This window comes from Coprinopsis cinerea, assembly GCF_000182895.1.
Source record: "Coprinopsis cinerea okayama7#130 chromosome 3 map unlocalized cont3.3, whole genome shotgun sequence".
NCBI lineage: Eukaryota > Fungi > Basidiomycota > Agaricomycetes > Agaricales > Psathyrellaceae > Coprinopsis > Coprinopsis cinerea.
In genome coordinates, this window is record NW_003307542.1 from 2,491,156 (window position 1) to 2,505,911 (window position 14,756).

General features: G+C 51.3%; 4 protein-coding genes across 4 annotated transcripts; 1 reads left to right on the forward strand and 3 right to left on the reverse strand.

The window, feature by feature from the left end:
• Window positions 1-390: 390 nt before the first annotated feature.
• On the reverse strand, window positions 391-2,723 carry CC1G_12639 (peroxisome targeting signal receptor; the record flags this gene model as incomplete). The annotated part of the gene is made up of 9 exons (XM_001830592.2): window positions 391-474; window positions 532-659; window positions 716-1,160; window positions 1,216-1,484; window positions 1,536-1,768; window positions 1,818-2,118; window positions 2,170-2,476; window positions 2,528-2,557; window positions 2,622-2,723. 9 exons carry the CDS (start codon window positions 2,721-2,723, stop codon window positions 391-393), a joined length of 1,899 nt encoding a protein of 632 aa, XP_001830644.2.
• A 233-nt stretch (window positions 2,724-2,956) lies between these two features.
• Window positions 2,957-8,069, forward strand: CC1G_14239 (hypothetical protein). Its single transcript, XM_002911662.1, has 9 exons — window positions 2,957-4,554; window positions 4,620-4,806; window positions 4,857-6,200; window positions 6,231-6,362; window positions 6,414-6,489; window positions 6,542-6,683; window positions 6,737-7,334; window positions 7,385-7,629; window positions 7,690-8,069. Exons 1-9 carry the CDS (start codon window positions 3,008-3,010, stop codon window positions 7,847-7,849), a joined length of 4,431 nt encoding a protein of 1,476 aa, XP_002911708.1. The 5' UTR covers window positions 2,957-3,007; the 3' UTR covers window positions 7,850-8,069.
• A 170-nt stretch (window positions 8,070-8,239) lies between these two features.
• CC1G_12642 (2,5-didehydrogluconate reductase) lies at window positions 8,240-9,393 on the reverse strand (the record flags this gene model as incomplete). Its single annotated transcript, XM_001830595.2, has 7 exons — window positions 8,240-8,396; window positions 8,465-8,517; window positions 8,570-8,680; window positions 8,762-8,828; window positions 8,914-9,037; window positions 9,096-9,176; window positions 9,288-9,393. The coding sequence occupies 7 exons, from the start codon at window positions 9,391-9,393 to the stop codon at window positions 8,240-8,242; spliced, it is 699 nt and encodes a 232-aa protein (XP_001830647.2).
• A 4,202-nt stretch (window positions 9,394-13,595) lies between these two features.
• CC1G_12644 (fungal mating-type pheromone) lies at window positions 13,596-13,712 on the reverse strand (the record flags this gene model as incomplete). Its single annotated transcript, XM_001830597.2, has 1 exon — window positions 13,596-13,712. One exon carries the CDS (start codon window positions 13,710-13,712, stop codon window positions 13,596-13,598), a length of 117 nt encoding a protein of 38 aa, XP_001830649.2.
• Between the last annotated feature and the right edge of the window lie 1,044 nt (window positions 13,713-14,756).

Sequence of the window (14,756 nt, forward strand, 5' to 3'; positions counted from 1 at the left end):
GGGCGTAAGAGTCATATCTGGATTCAGGATCTTTATAACGCTTCCAAAAGTCACAGGGACAGAAAAGGGTTCGGAAATGGCAGGAATTAGAACTTGTGACGATGGCGAAAGGAAGAAAGAACAACAGGGGGGAGCTTTTTGATCGGACTCGCCGGCTCGCAAAACCTGAATTCAATTGAGGCTTCGTCCGAGGCAACGTTCGACGGTAGACGGCACGGGATTCAATATTCCGAAGAGAAGGAATAAAGGATGTAAAGAAGGCAGAGAAATTGGATACGGAATACAAAACTAGTTGACGTGGATTGTCCTGGGATATACGAAGATTATAGGTGATAGATATCTCTTAACGATTGAAAAGGGACGCGGAAGAAAAAACCAAGAACTCTACGTCTAGAAATCGAATCCTGCTTTCCGGAAAACATCTAGGTTCGTCTTCGCCTCAGGCTTCGCTGCGTCCGCGAGGTCGGTTCGTCCCTAAATGGATGGTGAGTCCGTGTCGATAGAAGCGGCAGATGCAGGGGGCCCACTTACCATCGAAAGCAATGCCCTGCGAAGGGTGAACCACAATTGATCACTCGTATCGTTGCTGGTCGAGTCTTGCAAGTTCAAAGCCGTAAGGAAATGCTCGGCGGCTTCCTTATCAGCTCCGATATTCAAGCCTAACAAACGACCCATGAGAGCGGATCCTCCACAAAAGCAGGACTTAAGCACGTACAAGCCACACCAACGTTATAAATCGCCCTGGTATACGTCGGGCGAAGTTGCAAGGCCTCTCGGTAAGCACCAAGAGCCTCCTCGGGCTTGTTTCCATTCGACAACGACGATCCCAACCGGTTCCAAAGGAGATAATCCTTTGGCCTGACACTCAAGGCAGCTTCGAAGCAATCCTTGGCTCGATCGTAGTCGCTGTTGTTGTAGAACAGTACACCCAGGCCGATCTGGACGTCGGGATCTAACACGCCTTGGCTGTTTTGCAACCGTGCAAGGCTGAGGAAGACGTCGGTGATACGCCCGTGGGTGTCCCAGGCAGAATTGGTGGTCATCGCTTTGATGGTTTCTTCTGGAATGGGGAGTTCGGGGTGACGAGCCCTGATCCAGCGCAGCAACATTGCGTGCGAGCCTCTGTCATACGATTCGTTGGTGAAGGAAATGGCCAGCGACTGTCGAGTGTCGTCAAAACAAAGCACTGAGTCGCAGTTGTCAAGAGAGACTTACCAGCATTCCTTCTCCAGCTGCACCGGCAGCTTCGGCTCTCTTCACACCTTCCATTAGTGCTTTCATTCCAGCTTCCTCCCTTTCGTCCATGTTCCGCGTCTCGCCAAGGAGGATCCATGCCTCGTATCCTCCTTCACCAAGCTCTCCCTTCTGGATGGCAGCTTCGATCATCAAAGCTGCCTCGGACAGCGAGCCGTTCTGCTCCAAAAGGGCCTTGGCGTCACTCAGTAATGACCGGGAAGGGGATTCGAGGAAAGGATTGTTTTGCTCTGTGAACCGGATCAGCGATGGTCATCTGCTTGTTTATGGAGACGGTATACCAAATGTGTATTCGCCGAGAATAGGGACGCCCTCTGGATCGAACTGCAGCGCCTTGTCGCTGCTGGCTCCCTGCTGGAAGTCACCAATGCCGCTCTCCCAAGCTTCTTGCATCGATGCACCGTAGTCGAGTTCTTCCCTCTGGGCGTTCATTAATTGCGCAAATTCTGACTCCCATTTAGCCAGATCTTCCTCTGGGGGTGCGATATCAGAGTTTTGCATCTCATCCCAAACTCTGTGCCTCGATTAGATGGATGGATAATGCACACAATCGAAGGACTTACTTTTTAAAGTCTGACTCTCCTTCTTTCGATTCAAGGGTAGCTTGCTTCATCGCATCCTCCAATTCTGCGACGGTTTCGTCTTCCGTCTTCTCCGCTGGGGTGAACGATGCTGCAGCCTTAGCAAAGGCAGCCTCAAAGTCCTCTTCTCTGCTCTTTCCCTTGCCCTTGTCTTGGAAGGTTGTTTGGACAGAGGGGTTCATGCCATATTGCATCCCCATTCCCATTCCGTACATTCCAGGAGCCATGCCCATCGACCCACCGTAGGTATTGTACCCCGGCATGAAAGATCGTTGTTGCGCCACTAGCAGGAGTGTTGAGTCGATGTCGGTTCAAAACACTGTAGGGCACTCACTTTCTGGGCGGCTCACAACAGCTTGCTGGGCCGATGCATTCATTGCAGGGGCACTCGAAAATTCGTTAGCCCACCCAGCCGCTGCAGAAGGAGCATCAAGACCACGCAAACTCTGCTCTTTCGCCCACGCTTCCCTGAGTTCCGGTCTAGCTTCCATCTCAAATCGCGAGAGGTCCGGTGCATGCGTGGCCATAAACCCTGGACTGAAGACATGTTCCTGTCCTTGAGATTCGAAGAATTGCCTGGCCAAGGCCGCATCGTGTTCGTTGACTGGGCCTGCGTTGGCGGACGTCGGAAGTTGATGCAACTAGATTTTAGGGTCAATCGACGAGATAAAACGATACACTCGGAGGCGTACTCTCGAAGACGAAGGGCCTGCAATGCGATCCTGGAGTGAAGAATTTCTGTGAGCGATGTGGGGTAAATATTGGCAGCCCCTAATGGGAACTGACCTGGGTCAGACTGCGATCTCCTTCAGTATGCTTTAGCATCTGGGAAAGGGGGTTTGAGGATGCGCCGCATTCTGAGCCAGAAATCAAGCCTTGGAAGGACATGGTGGTTGTAGTTTGAGCTTAGGAGGGAAGACTGGTCCTCATCTTAGATCTTGCGTCGGTCCGTGAGTCACCGAGAGCCGGCTAATTACAGCTGATTCTCGGACGGCCGGGAGCACCATCACGTGACGAAGGACGCGTTGTGAGTTGGGTTCGCATTGTTATTCCCACGAAATGGTTTGTTGAGTTTGCGTTAGGCAACTTCTCTTGAGCCACTCGATTCTACCTTTTTCCTTCTCTCTGATCGCCTCTTTTTATTCTCTTTATTGCGTTTTATTGACCCGCTGATGACAAGCAGAAAGTCTCCTTTGCGGGACAGGCTGCTCTCAAATTCGCCTGACCCGATTAAATCCTCGATCCTCCGCGAATCTGGAATGGGGTGGAACACACCAAATGTACAAGCAACAGGCTCCATATCCTCAACAAGCTCTTCCTCGTCGTCGTCCATAACGTCCCCGCTCAGAATCTCAAAGCGGGACTCTCCAGCTCGTCCACGAGGCCCAGGCGTTGCCCGTCGCTCGTCGTCCAGCTACAAACATATGCATAACAACAATCTCGTATCCAAATCCCCCTTCAAGTCTCAAATTCCTACTCCATCGACTCCAAGCTCCCGCCCCGCCCCAATTGCGATAACTTTCCCCACGTCAACGCCGACACGTCGTGTATCGTCCGAGAAACGACCCCGCCCCGCCTCGTTACACGAGCAGGGAGAGACGGAGAATGAGCGTCCATTCTCTCTCAAACGGGACAGGAAGCAAAGCAAGGGCCTGGAAAAGCTCTTGGAGAAGGAGCCAGTCTCTAAGAGCCCCTTCAAATTGGGTTTGAAGCGCTCACCGTCCGACAGGAACAAGTCGTCACCAATCAGAGTTCGCCCGCACTCCTATATCCCTACCTCGGCAACCCCCTCACGAATCCCTACTCCCGCAAGATCCGGCTCCGCAGGTCCTTCGCCAGGAAGGTCTGTACTCGTATCCCGCCGGATGCATGGCCCACGGCGCAGCGGGAGTTTCAAGCGCGAACGACGTAAAACAGTGACTTTTGACGAGCGGTGCGATGTGGTAGAATTTGACCGTGATGAGACGGACGAAGAAGGGTACGAGAGCTACACGGACGACGAGGAGGGGTCATTCGAGGAGCGCAACGAGGAGGCCCACGACATCAAATTACCCAACCTCGCCATGGACGAGGACTCTAACCAGGACAACGCCGGTCGGGATGGAGCCTATGACAGCAACTCCATCTCAGAGGAAGAGAAGAAAGTCGATTCCCTCCTCAATGGGGATCCCGACGCCAGTATAACAGGCATCGTCGACGAAATGTTTTTCTCACCCAACGGCCTCGTGCCCGGTGATACTAGTGTTACCTCATTCACAAACACGCCACCCCGACATTCCGGTTTGCCCGCTGACTTGGAAACGGAAGATGGTGTGCCTCTGGGAAGGAGTCACCATGTCGAGCGGTTCTTGCAGCACCAACAACATCACTCTCCGCGCTCCCAACCTCCTCATTTCTCTCCTCGCGGCTCCCCTCAACATGGCTCCCCACGAACTTCAGGCCTCTACCCCTTCAACCTCAACCTTCCTACTCATGCATCGCCTCACGGACCTCCAGTTACCCCGCCAAGGCGAGCCCCTGGCATGATGCACAGTACCCCTCCGCTTGGTCGATCCACTCATGCCGAGCGAATCCAACAAATCCGCGAGGATGAGCGTGAAGCGGAGGCTGAAGGGGATGTGAACATGATGCCACCCAGCCCGTCTCCTGGTATGAAGCCAACACGCCAAGCAAGCGTGGAAGACGCCTTGGTTCCACGGTTCGATATTGGCCAAGGCACGTAGATTTGAGTGTTATTTCAAACCCACTGGCATTAATTTTACTCTTTGCAGATGATCCCACCAGTCGCGATGCCAGCGTCGACATCGGCGCAGACCCTTTTGAGCGTTCTAGACTCCAAGACGAATCAGCACCCGCAGAGATTTCCACGACCTCGACTCAGGAAAACAAGTCTGCGAATGTCTCCGTCGGAAGCGCGGATGTTGACCTCTCACACTTGCTACGGGCTAGGACAGAGTCGCCAATTGCCAAGGTATGTAGTTTAGTGTCTGTGGCGCGACTACTATTAACAGTCATCAATAGGAAACGCTGGGTGTGGATGGCGATCGGAATGAAGAGTTTGAACGCTCAATGGATAGAAGCAGCTCCTTCCCAGATGCTTCATATGGTTCGCCCAATAGCTCCTTCCAAGGTCGCGCAGGCTCGCGGGCAGGCTCGCCTTTCACGCGCGCCGTCTCAGCCTCACCCCTGGTGCGCGGTGGGTCACCGCTGACTCGTGTATCATCGCCTCATCTGGGTGCAAGGCAAAGTCCTACTGGCCTCCGGCCACGCATTAGCAAGGAAGATGTCCAAAGGCGTCTTCTGGGACGTCGCAGCTTCCCTTCTCCATCCAACTCTCCGGAGCCAACCAGAAGTCGACAATCACCTGCACCAGAGCCCGCTCCCCAATCTCAACCCCTTCTCCAACCCGCCCAGGACGATAACCGGGACCGATTGTCTATTATGACCGGCATGACAGACATTAGCACCGAAACCGCCATCGTCACTCAGGCGGAGAGGGTCAAGGTGTCTGTCGGTTCAGGTTCGCTGACCCCCATCGACTCTGGTCCCGAGACAGAATTTGGCGCTCGCCCTTCTAGCGAGCGTCTTGGATTCGACTTTGGCAGCAAGTTTGGTCTCGGAGGTTTGGGTATCTCGACAGAAACCAGTGTGGTGGATGTTACGGTTGACGAAGTCTCTCCAACCGCTTCGGAACCGCAGTCAGCCACTCGCCCAGGTTTCACGGAGCGAACTGGAATGCGGATGGGTGACAAGGACGTCGATATGGACATGAAGAGTGCCTTGGACCGGTTGATGGAAGACGTTGCTGGTGGCCCTGTTGACGATTCTCTCATGACGGACGATTCCTTCATCTCCCAGGACTCCCAGGCTTCCACGATCTCTGTTCTTCAGGAACCTACCTCCCGCCCCAAGGTGCTTGAGAGAGCGGCAACCGATACCGCCCTTTTACATACCTCTTCTTCCATCGAGGATTATGGCAGCCGGACCGTCAGTGGCTCGTCCACCTCCACTCTACCACCACCTGTCCCGCCCAAGGACAGTATCAAGAATCGCGAACAGCTGATTTTAGAGAAGCGACGCGAGGCTAGGAGGATGATGGAGGACTCTGAGGATGAGGAGAACGATGACTCGTTTGAAGCTGCACCCAGGAGGCCTGCCCAAAGGCACTTGGGAGTCGGACGTCCGAGCCGTAGGCGAAGCATGAGCACCGGCGATGCCGAAGACCTCGGTACTAAACGTCGGGGCGAAGTGTTGTTGGACATTGCCGAGTTGGGGTCTGACAGTCTCCTTGGCCACATTGAGAAGGAGCTTAACAAGGCGAAGGAGGAGCCTAAGAAGACGGCACGTCCACATCCCCTGTCCCCTGTTTCGTTTGGCTAATATTTCCTCATCTAGCGCTATCAAATTCGCGAGCACCGACAAACGATCTATGCCTCCTCGTCCCATGAGAAGGTTTCTCACAACTCGGCTGCTGGAGATGTCGATGCCGGACGCGCTTGGAGAACTGTTAGGCGACCTTCTGATATGGTGAGTGGGACAAGGTTATGGTTGGGTGTCTGCTAACCTACGTGCACCTAGAACGAATATGCCAAACAAATCAGAGAGTATCGAGCTCAAGACAAGGGCAAGGCGTACGGCAAAGTTTTCGTCAAGGGTATGCTTTGCTTCTCACTCGCTGTTTTCTTGTAAATTTACATTCAACCCAGTTCTCGCCATCAAGGGTGTTCATCTCCCTTTGCCTCGCGAACGCACTGCCATTACTTGCACCTTGAACAATGGTATTCACTTTGTGACTACTCCCGAATGTCAACTCGGAGAGACGTCCGCGATCGAGCAAGAATTCGAGCTGTAAGTCACCTTGTCACCGAACGCTGTATAGCTTGTCTGAAGTAGGATTGTAGCATCGAACACAGCAAGCTAGAGTTTACCTTGACTATTAAGGTTCGCCGTGATCCCCATATCGCCGCCCAATTCCAGGCATTGGCAGCACCCCCTGCTGCACCAATAGCTCCGGTTCCCATTCCCCCTCCCATGGTACAAACCGCCTCGAAGAGTAGCGGCATGTTCAGCCTCTTCTCATCGTCACCCAGGAAGAAAGACAAGCACCTCTCTCGCCCTCCCCCTGCTGTGGCGCCGCCCCCTCCTCAGCCTTCCGTTCCTCATAGACTACCGGAAAACTTGGCGAGATACCTCAAACCCGATGGGACGATGGCCCGTGCCTTTGTTTGCTTCAAGGACATTGTGCATCGCTGCGACACCCGCTTGTTCGAGACCAGTTATCCGTTGATTGGCCAGCGAGCTGAGCTGGGCGGCAAGTTCTCTACCCAACAGGTCGGAGAGATTGTCCTCCAAATGTTCAGGCTGCCACCGCTCCCAGGCATTCCTCAGGATCAGCTTCCTCAGAGCCTTGAGGAGTGCCACCGGGGTCTCCGACATATCAATTGGCACAAGATGACCTACTTCCAGGGAACACTTACACAGAATGGTGGTGATTGCAGTGTACGTATCCCGACATTTCTCTCCATGTCTGTATGCTGATTGGTATCTAGACGTGGCGTCGGCGACAGTTCCGTGTCATTGGAGGCAGCCTCGTTGCCTTCAACGATGTCACCAAGAAGGCTACTGCTACCATCGACCTCAAGAAGGCGATTGCACTCGAAGACGATGCAGAGTGTAAAGATCATAGTCGGTACGAAACTGCTCTGTATGGCGTTGAAAGATCTTTCCGCTTGATCTTCCCCGACAATGAGGAGATCATGTTCTTCGCCGATACGGACGAGGAGAAGAGTAGATGGTGCGTCTGCGCTGTAGCCAATTTGGTTCGTGCTGCTAATCACAAAACCTTGGAATACAGGCTTGATGTCCTCAGGGCGCTGGTTGGACACATCCCACCTCATCCTCTCTGGGCCGAGCTTCTCTGGCAACGCCAAGAAGAACTCACTAAACGTGCACAGGCCGCACGACAAGTAGCGAAACCTTACGACCCTTCCACGAACGCACAGCAATCGAGATAACGAACGATCACGTCTTCAAAATGCCCGCAACGTTCCTCCTATCCCCCATTTCCTCTATCCTTACTCATGGTCTTATGAACTTTCACCTCAAGTCTACACCTCTGATCAATCTTCTTTATCCAGTTGTTTCACAAATTGCTGTGTACGTTATCGCGAGTCATTCTTGGGTAATTGACTATCGTCGTGTTCTCCCTTTTTCAACTCTTCGTTCTTTCGCTCTTTCAACGCCGTGTATTATGAGTCGAAATTTCTTACTATATGACTTCTTCGTATTTGTATATACTACAACATAAACGCTATCACTTTCCAAAAAGCTGTGGCTAGCTACACTGCAGGATATGAGATCATGTTTCCTGTGCAAAGATTCGAGGTGGTAAGGACTGCGCTGAATCAAGGTACGTCGACGCAGTTCCAGGTGACAGCGCCCTCCTTCCCCTTGTCCAGGGCGTCTAACTTAGCCATGTCTTCGTCACTCAAGGCAAAGTCGTAAAGAAGGGTGTTCGATTTGATCCTGTCGGGATTGGCACTCTTTGGGAGGGGAACGAATCTGTGGTTCAGTCCGAGACGTTCAGAATCGGCGCAGTTCTAGTACCGAGAGAAACACCCATAGCTCACCCTTTCTGAAGGGACCACCGGAGTACAATCTGTGCAGGATCGCGATTGCCGTACTGGAGTAAATGAATTAACGTCAATTTTCGGGGAGATGATAGCAACGCGTACCTTGGCCGCTAACTCCTTGAAGACCGGGTGACCGAGATCGCTCCTGATCAAAGGACTGTACGCCTGCACGACGATATCATGCTTCTTGCAGTACTCCACGATCGGACGTTGCTGGCAAAAAGGGTGAAGCTTCGAAGGCCAAATGGTGAGTGGGGTTGCAATCTTCACGGAGTTGCAAATGTCCATAGGTACCTCAATTTGATTGACTGAAGGTGTTTCCAAGCCAGCTTCGACGATTTCTTCCAGATGATGGATTCCACTAGTGTTTTTGAATCATCACATGTCCCGGCGCGTTATGCTGAAGGCACTCGATAGGATGATGAGAATCCCGCAATGAAACTTACTAGTTCGATACTCCAACGCTCCTGATCTTCCCCGCAGCTTTGGCTTCAAGAAGAGCCTTGTAGGTCTCGAGGCGTTTCACTTTACCAGCATGCGGATCATGTATCAAGAAGAGGTCAATGTAGTCTGCCGCAGCAGGACATATTAATCCGGATGCTGGCCTTCTGAGAGGGGAGAAGCTCACCAAATTTCATACTGTCCAGCGATGCTTCGATCGCTTTGACAGTCCTATCATAACCGTGAAATTTTGAAATAACCTTGGTGGCTAAAGAAGTGGAATCAGATATACATTTAAGAAACTGCGGCAAGGGGCAATGGAAGCTCGGGAGAACGAGAGAGGGAACTTTCCAATGGCCACGAGGTGTCAAGCACTTACTGATGAACACCTCGTTTCTATCTATTCCCGATTCACGAACTGCCTCAGCAACATGGGCCTCGTTCCGGTAGGCTTGTGCAGAGTCGATATGACTTTGTGGGACCATCGAAAGAAAGGATTGTTGAAGGAAAGACGACGGCCACCCAAAAACAAGATGGCAAGATCAGGAAGGGTGTTACAAGACACAAGGAACATGAATTGAGTGACCCTAACTTCTCCGCGAGAGATGAGTTACCGATATCCGACTTTGAGGGCCTCGAGGACCGATTCTTTCGTGGTATAGTTTTGGTAGACACCGAGCCCCAATTGTGGCATGTAGTACCCTGGATAAATTCAAATGAGAAAAGAGTCCCGATCACCAGGTCAGTTTCTGTAGTACCGGTCGAAAGCCGAACAGTCGAATTGAATGTCAGGGCGGCGCTCATGTCGTTCCTTGACTGACTTGGAGAGTCGATGCAGTTGGGAGAAGTCGAAAGACGGGAGAGTCCGTGGGAACGCGCATCATCCGAAGTTGCGTCGTGTTGATCAGAGATCTACTTATGGTACAGCAGGCTCTGCTTAGGTGCGTGAAACGAGAAAGATGCTTAGATTTCACCAATTTACTTGTTATCTACGGCGATGGTGTATGCAGTCGTTAGGAGGCTTGTGCGAAGCCAAACCGCTGTGGCGGGGAGGACACCTGTCAAGTAAATTGTTGTTACCTTGGAAAAGAGGCGCCTCAGCCTTCAGGCTTGGCCAACCCTTTTCTCCGAATTCCTTGTGTAAGACCTTCGCGAGGAAACGACAAGGCATGGAATACATTGAGTCCCCTAAGGCTCCTCACCTTTCTCAGCCTCTTTCCCCACCACATGTATGTCACAATGGGGAAGGTGCTGTGGGGCCCCTATTTTTCCTTATCTTTCTGAATCTCCTCCATTTCTGAGCCACTATGAGCGCTCTTGGGGTCAATGTGTTCAAAGCATTTACATATCTACTAGTATACAGTATATCTAGCACTTTTGGCCCTGAGCCCTGTGTACAAGAAACTCAGATTCAGCCATTCTCCTGGGTCAATCCAGGGCTGTAAACCCTTCCAAACTCCGTAGTCCTGTTTCCCTGAGGAATTCTAAGCTCCAAATAGATCTGTTCTTCGAAATTCGAGGCCCAGTGTCACGTAAAAACCTACATCTGACATCAATTTCTTTGTATCTAAGTTATTATCACAGAAGAGAGGCACCTGCCCTGATTTTGCCTGACTGAAAGCAGATTCCCAAACATTTGTGCAAAGAAACCGATATATAGTCACTGTATCTGCCCATATTTACAAAATATAGGTCATTTGGCATACAGGACAGCTTGGAAGAGTGTCCTGGAAAGATATGTCCGTCTTGGATCCGAGCCGCGTCCCAGCGAGCTTAAGTGACAAGCGGCTGCGCTCGTCGCTCGATCGACTGAGTCGGCTTCTCCCGAAGACTTCATGGACTACGTTTGCAAGTACCTTGCTCGATATTGCTCGTGTATCCCTGCAGAGATGTATGTGCTCCAAAAAAGGACAATTTAGAGCATCGAAGTCTTCTATAAAGCAACCCGACCTCAGTGTGTAAATGTAACAGTTAACTAGGCTATCATGTCAGGCCAAGCTGTCTCAACTCAAAACTGCGCTTTCACGTACTCTACTCCCCGAAAGGACGAGCATTTCTCGCAATTTTCTGGGGAAATGGTGCCTCTAGAGGTGCTTGGGTCCCCGGGAGACATCTATCTCCGGCAAAATCAATACCAACAGATATTCGCCGTTTATTGGAAAGCCGCTGGCAACCAGTGGATAGAATGGACCGACAGTCGCAACCGCCCAAGGCACCCGAACCCAAAGTTTTCCGACAGAGTCTTGGGTCTGCCAAAGTCAAGGAAGCGTTGTTGCTTCACTTGGTTACCACCAAAGTGTCGCTCCCACCTCGCCTGTTAAGGCTGTACGCGGGTGCAGGTTGTACACAGGTACCTGTGACCCGACCTGCCAAGAAACCCATGGGTATGTGACCTGTGGATCCAGGTAACCTGTAGCTGAAATACCTGCAAGGGTGCAGGTATCACTTTTAGCCCCACAGGTACCTGTGGGTAGGTACCCGCCAGCCTGTTTGTGACAGTGTCCAGCATAATACTGCTTCAAAACTGCTCAGAATTGAACCTAATCCCTGTATATCATAGTAGAGAATAAATGCACTTATTAATTATTATTAATTGAGATCCACAGTCAAGGATCATTGAGGTGATTGACTTCTAACTGATCCCTTTAGCAGGTACCTACAGGTTTACCTTTGGGTACCTGTAGGACCTGTGCCCAACAGATACCCATGGGTAGGACCCGCAGGTAACAGGTACCTGTTGGAAAATACCTGTGAGGGTGCAGGTATGGAATTTGGGGGCATGGGTACCTGTGTCAAGGGTGCGGGTACCCGTACAGGTGCACCCGCGTCCAGCCTTATCGCCTGTGAGTCATCCGAGATTCTTTACGCCTTTTGAAGGACGAATTCATTGCTGCGACCGAAAAACTGATCAACTTTATACAACCCCAGACAGCACCGTTGCCCAAGAGATCAACGAGTTGTCAATGCGAATGTATGACCTCGCCACATTTAGTGTACCCACTTGCGGCGAGCTTCAGTTTATTAACTACTGTCCCGAGTAGTACAACTGTGCCTGTAATTATCTGTCTGTGCAAGGGAAACTCAGCTATTCATCGAGAATCGGGCACCAGCCTTGACCTTCCGATCTGATTGATGCCCAAGTTACGAGTTCTCGACAAATGCTCATGTCACTCCAAGGCTGCAGAGGTCTGTCTCTGTGACACTCTCGTGCCCAGCCGACTTCATCCAAGTTCGACCTTCGCGACGGAAACGTGTTGTTCAGAACAACCTAGTACGGGAGCATGGGTACAACAGAAACACCTATACATGTAGTGGAGGACAGCGATTGAAGACGGTCACACGGGACCACGACACAAGAGAGTGAGTTTACTGGCGACGGCATTCCAGGGGTCCCAAGGATTTACAGGCAGATTCAATCATCCCGGATAATCGAATTGCAGCGACTTTCGACTTGTCGTGCGGACGCTTCAGGGTGGACAAATGATGGAAGCAATGCACCGGCTCATCGTCATTTCATATGTGTTAGTCCCTCCTCCCAAGTCGTGCGTTCAGAGAGTTGGTCAAGAAGCAAGTCCGACCTCAACAACCTTTGCCAACAAAGGCGTCCACGTTCGGCCCAGGGACCTCCCTCTAAACTCGATTCTAAAGTAGCGTTCTGGCTTGGTTTCAACCCGGGCCCTGTTCGAGTTCATCAAGTGTAAGAGTTCGTCATGCACGAATATGACGAGGGCGGTGAAACAAATCAAATTAAGCTCACCTCAGTGACACCAGTGGTGATAAGCGACGCCCATCCATATAAGTACACAGTACAGGGCGATGAACGCCGAAACCGTCGCTCGTTTTGCGCCTCGAAGTGGGGAAGAGCGAGAGGGGACAAAAGCTCTTAGGTTGAGGCGTTCAGCTCAGTCAATATGCGTGTAACGTGTTTCTGCTGTGAGAGACAGGCACGCAGGTTTGCAAAATGCCCCAGGGAAGGCTGAGGTCGTCCTATCTGGGAGTCTGCCCTGGGCTCATGGTCGGGCAAGCCAATAGAGACGGTGGGACGAGCGGTGAGAGACGTCGGCTCCGCATGGATTGTACAGGGAGGTCGGATTTTCAGGTCCAGCCCATCCGATTGGTACACATTGCACGTCGAGGTTCGCAAAGGTTTCGTAAAAGTAAAAGCATGATACCAGCGTTGTAGTTCGATCGAAAGGGAAAGGGACTCGGAACGCGCAACCTGAAGGGTCAAAGCCGATGACAAATAGGGCCAAATCAACTCTTCACTGGCGCCAAGCTTTCCATGGGCGCTTAATCTTGTCGTTGGGACTACCGACATCCCCAGCTTGCTCATTTCCTTGCGTCTCATATAACAGGACAGCTGCTTATAGCATAACATAGTGTAGCATGTTTGAGGTAACGGTAGCATAAGTACAACGGGGGTTCAAAGTTCCGATTTACAACATCAACAAATCGAAAGCAATGCGAAGGTCGAATGTGACAAGTAGCATGCGGTTCAATGCAGCGTTAACTTTATCATTAGTTTGAAGGTCGAATGGGTAGGTTAGGTGGTCCGTAAAATGATGTTGGCCGAAGACAGGTCGTGGACATAATGCGTTAGGTGGGTTGGGCTGAAAGTCGGACTCATTAGTCCCTGTGAGACGTGTAGCCGCAGGAACGCTTACATACCAGATATACAACCACGGCATTAGGCAATAACGCAGTAGGCGCCGTTTCCAGAGCCTCCACCAGTCTCAAGGTCGGAGGGAACCTCGACGGAGGGTTGGGTGGTGAAGACAGGGATGATGGCAGTGAAGGAATCCATTGGTTTGGCTTGGGGAGTAGAGTTGTGAAGACTCGGAGTAGACAGGTTGTCTGAGGAGAACTGGCTCAGAACCTGGTAGCTTAAATACCCCGGTACATGGTGCTTGCCAGGATTCATGGTAGGAACCAAGGCGCGAGTCCGATTGTCTGGGATGGCCAAGTAGCCGGAAGACAAATGAACCCATCCTTGGTTTATTATTCTACGGAAATTAATATTGATTTTCCCGGAATATTGTATTACTGGGAAGCAGGTGGCGGACAAAAGACTGGCAGTGAGAAGAAGATTCACAAGCAGTCTCATTTGCCTCTTCTGAAGACCTACGTGCGTCGCGAGCCCCATGTAGAGCAATCAACAAACGATCACATCTCTGCATGGCATTGAATCCCGGCCTCGGCAGCTATCATATTTCAGCTATTGTTGACTGCCCGTCTGCGCGAGTAGCCTCAGAACAATAGAGATGACTACTTGGTTTACCAGCTTGCAGAACGGGAATAGACTGCTTCGAAGTAAGTTTGACAGGGACGAATTCAAGGTTCACAAAATAGTCGAAACGGACGAGTCTCAAACCTCTTTCTATGGGCTGGATTAAAGTTCTGAGAGGTATTTTTAAGCCTCAAGGCCAGGGATATCTTTACATTTGACTCTGTGGGAGTGACACCCGGACCAAAACGAGGAAAAAATCGGCCAGCGTGCAACTAGTCCGGCAGGCGCTTAAACAGCATGCGAGAACCCTTAGGTAAAACTTCGAGAACGAAGACGTGTCTTGCAGCGTACTGATTTCACCCAGAGAAACGGATTCGAAGGTAAGAGGTCATTCGTCGTTACTATTAGTAGTGGTACTGGTACAACACATCGGAAGCGGTGATGGCGCGACAACGAATAGTAAAGTACAACAGCGGATAGCAAAGTTACAACAACAAAACCGAAAGCAATGCGAAGGTCGAAGGTGATAAGTTACATGCGATTGGATGCAGCGCGAACTTGATCATTAGTTAGAAGATCGAAGAGGTAGGTTAGGTGAATTCCGTGAAAGTGTAGCCGAGC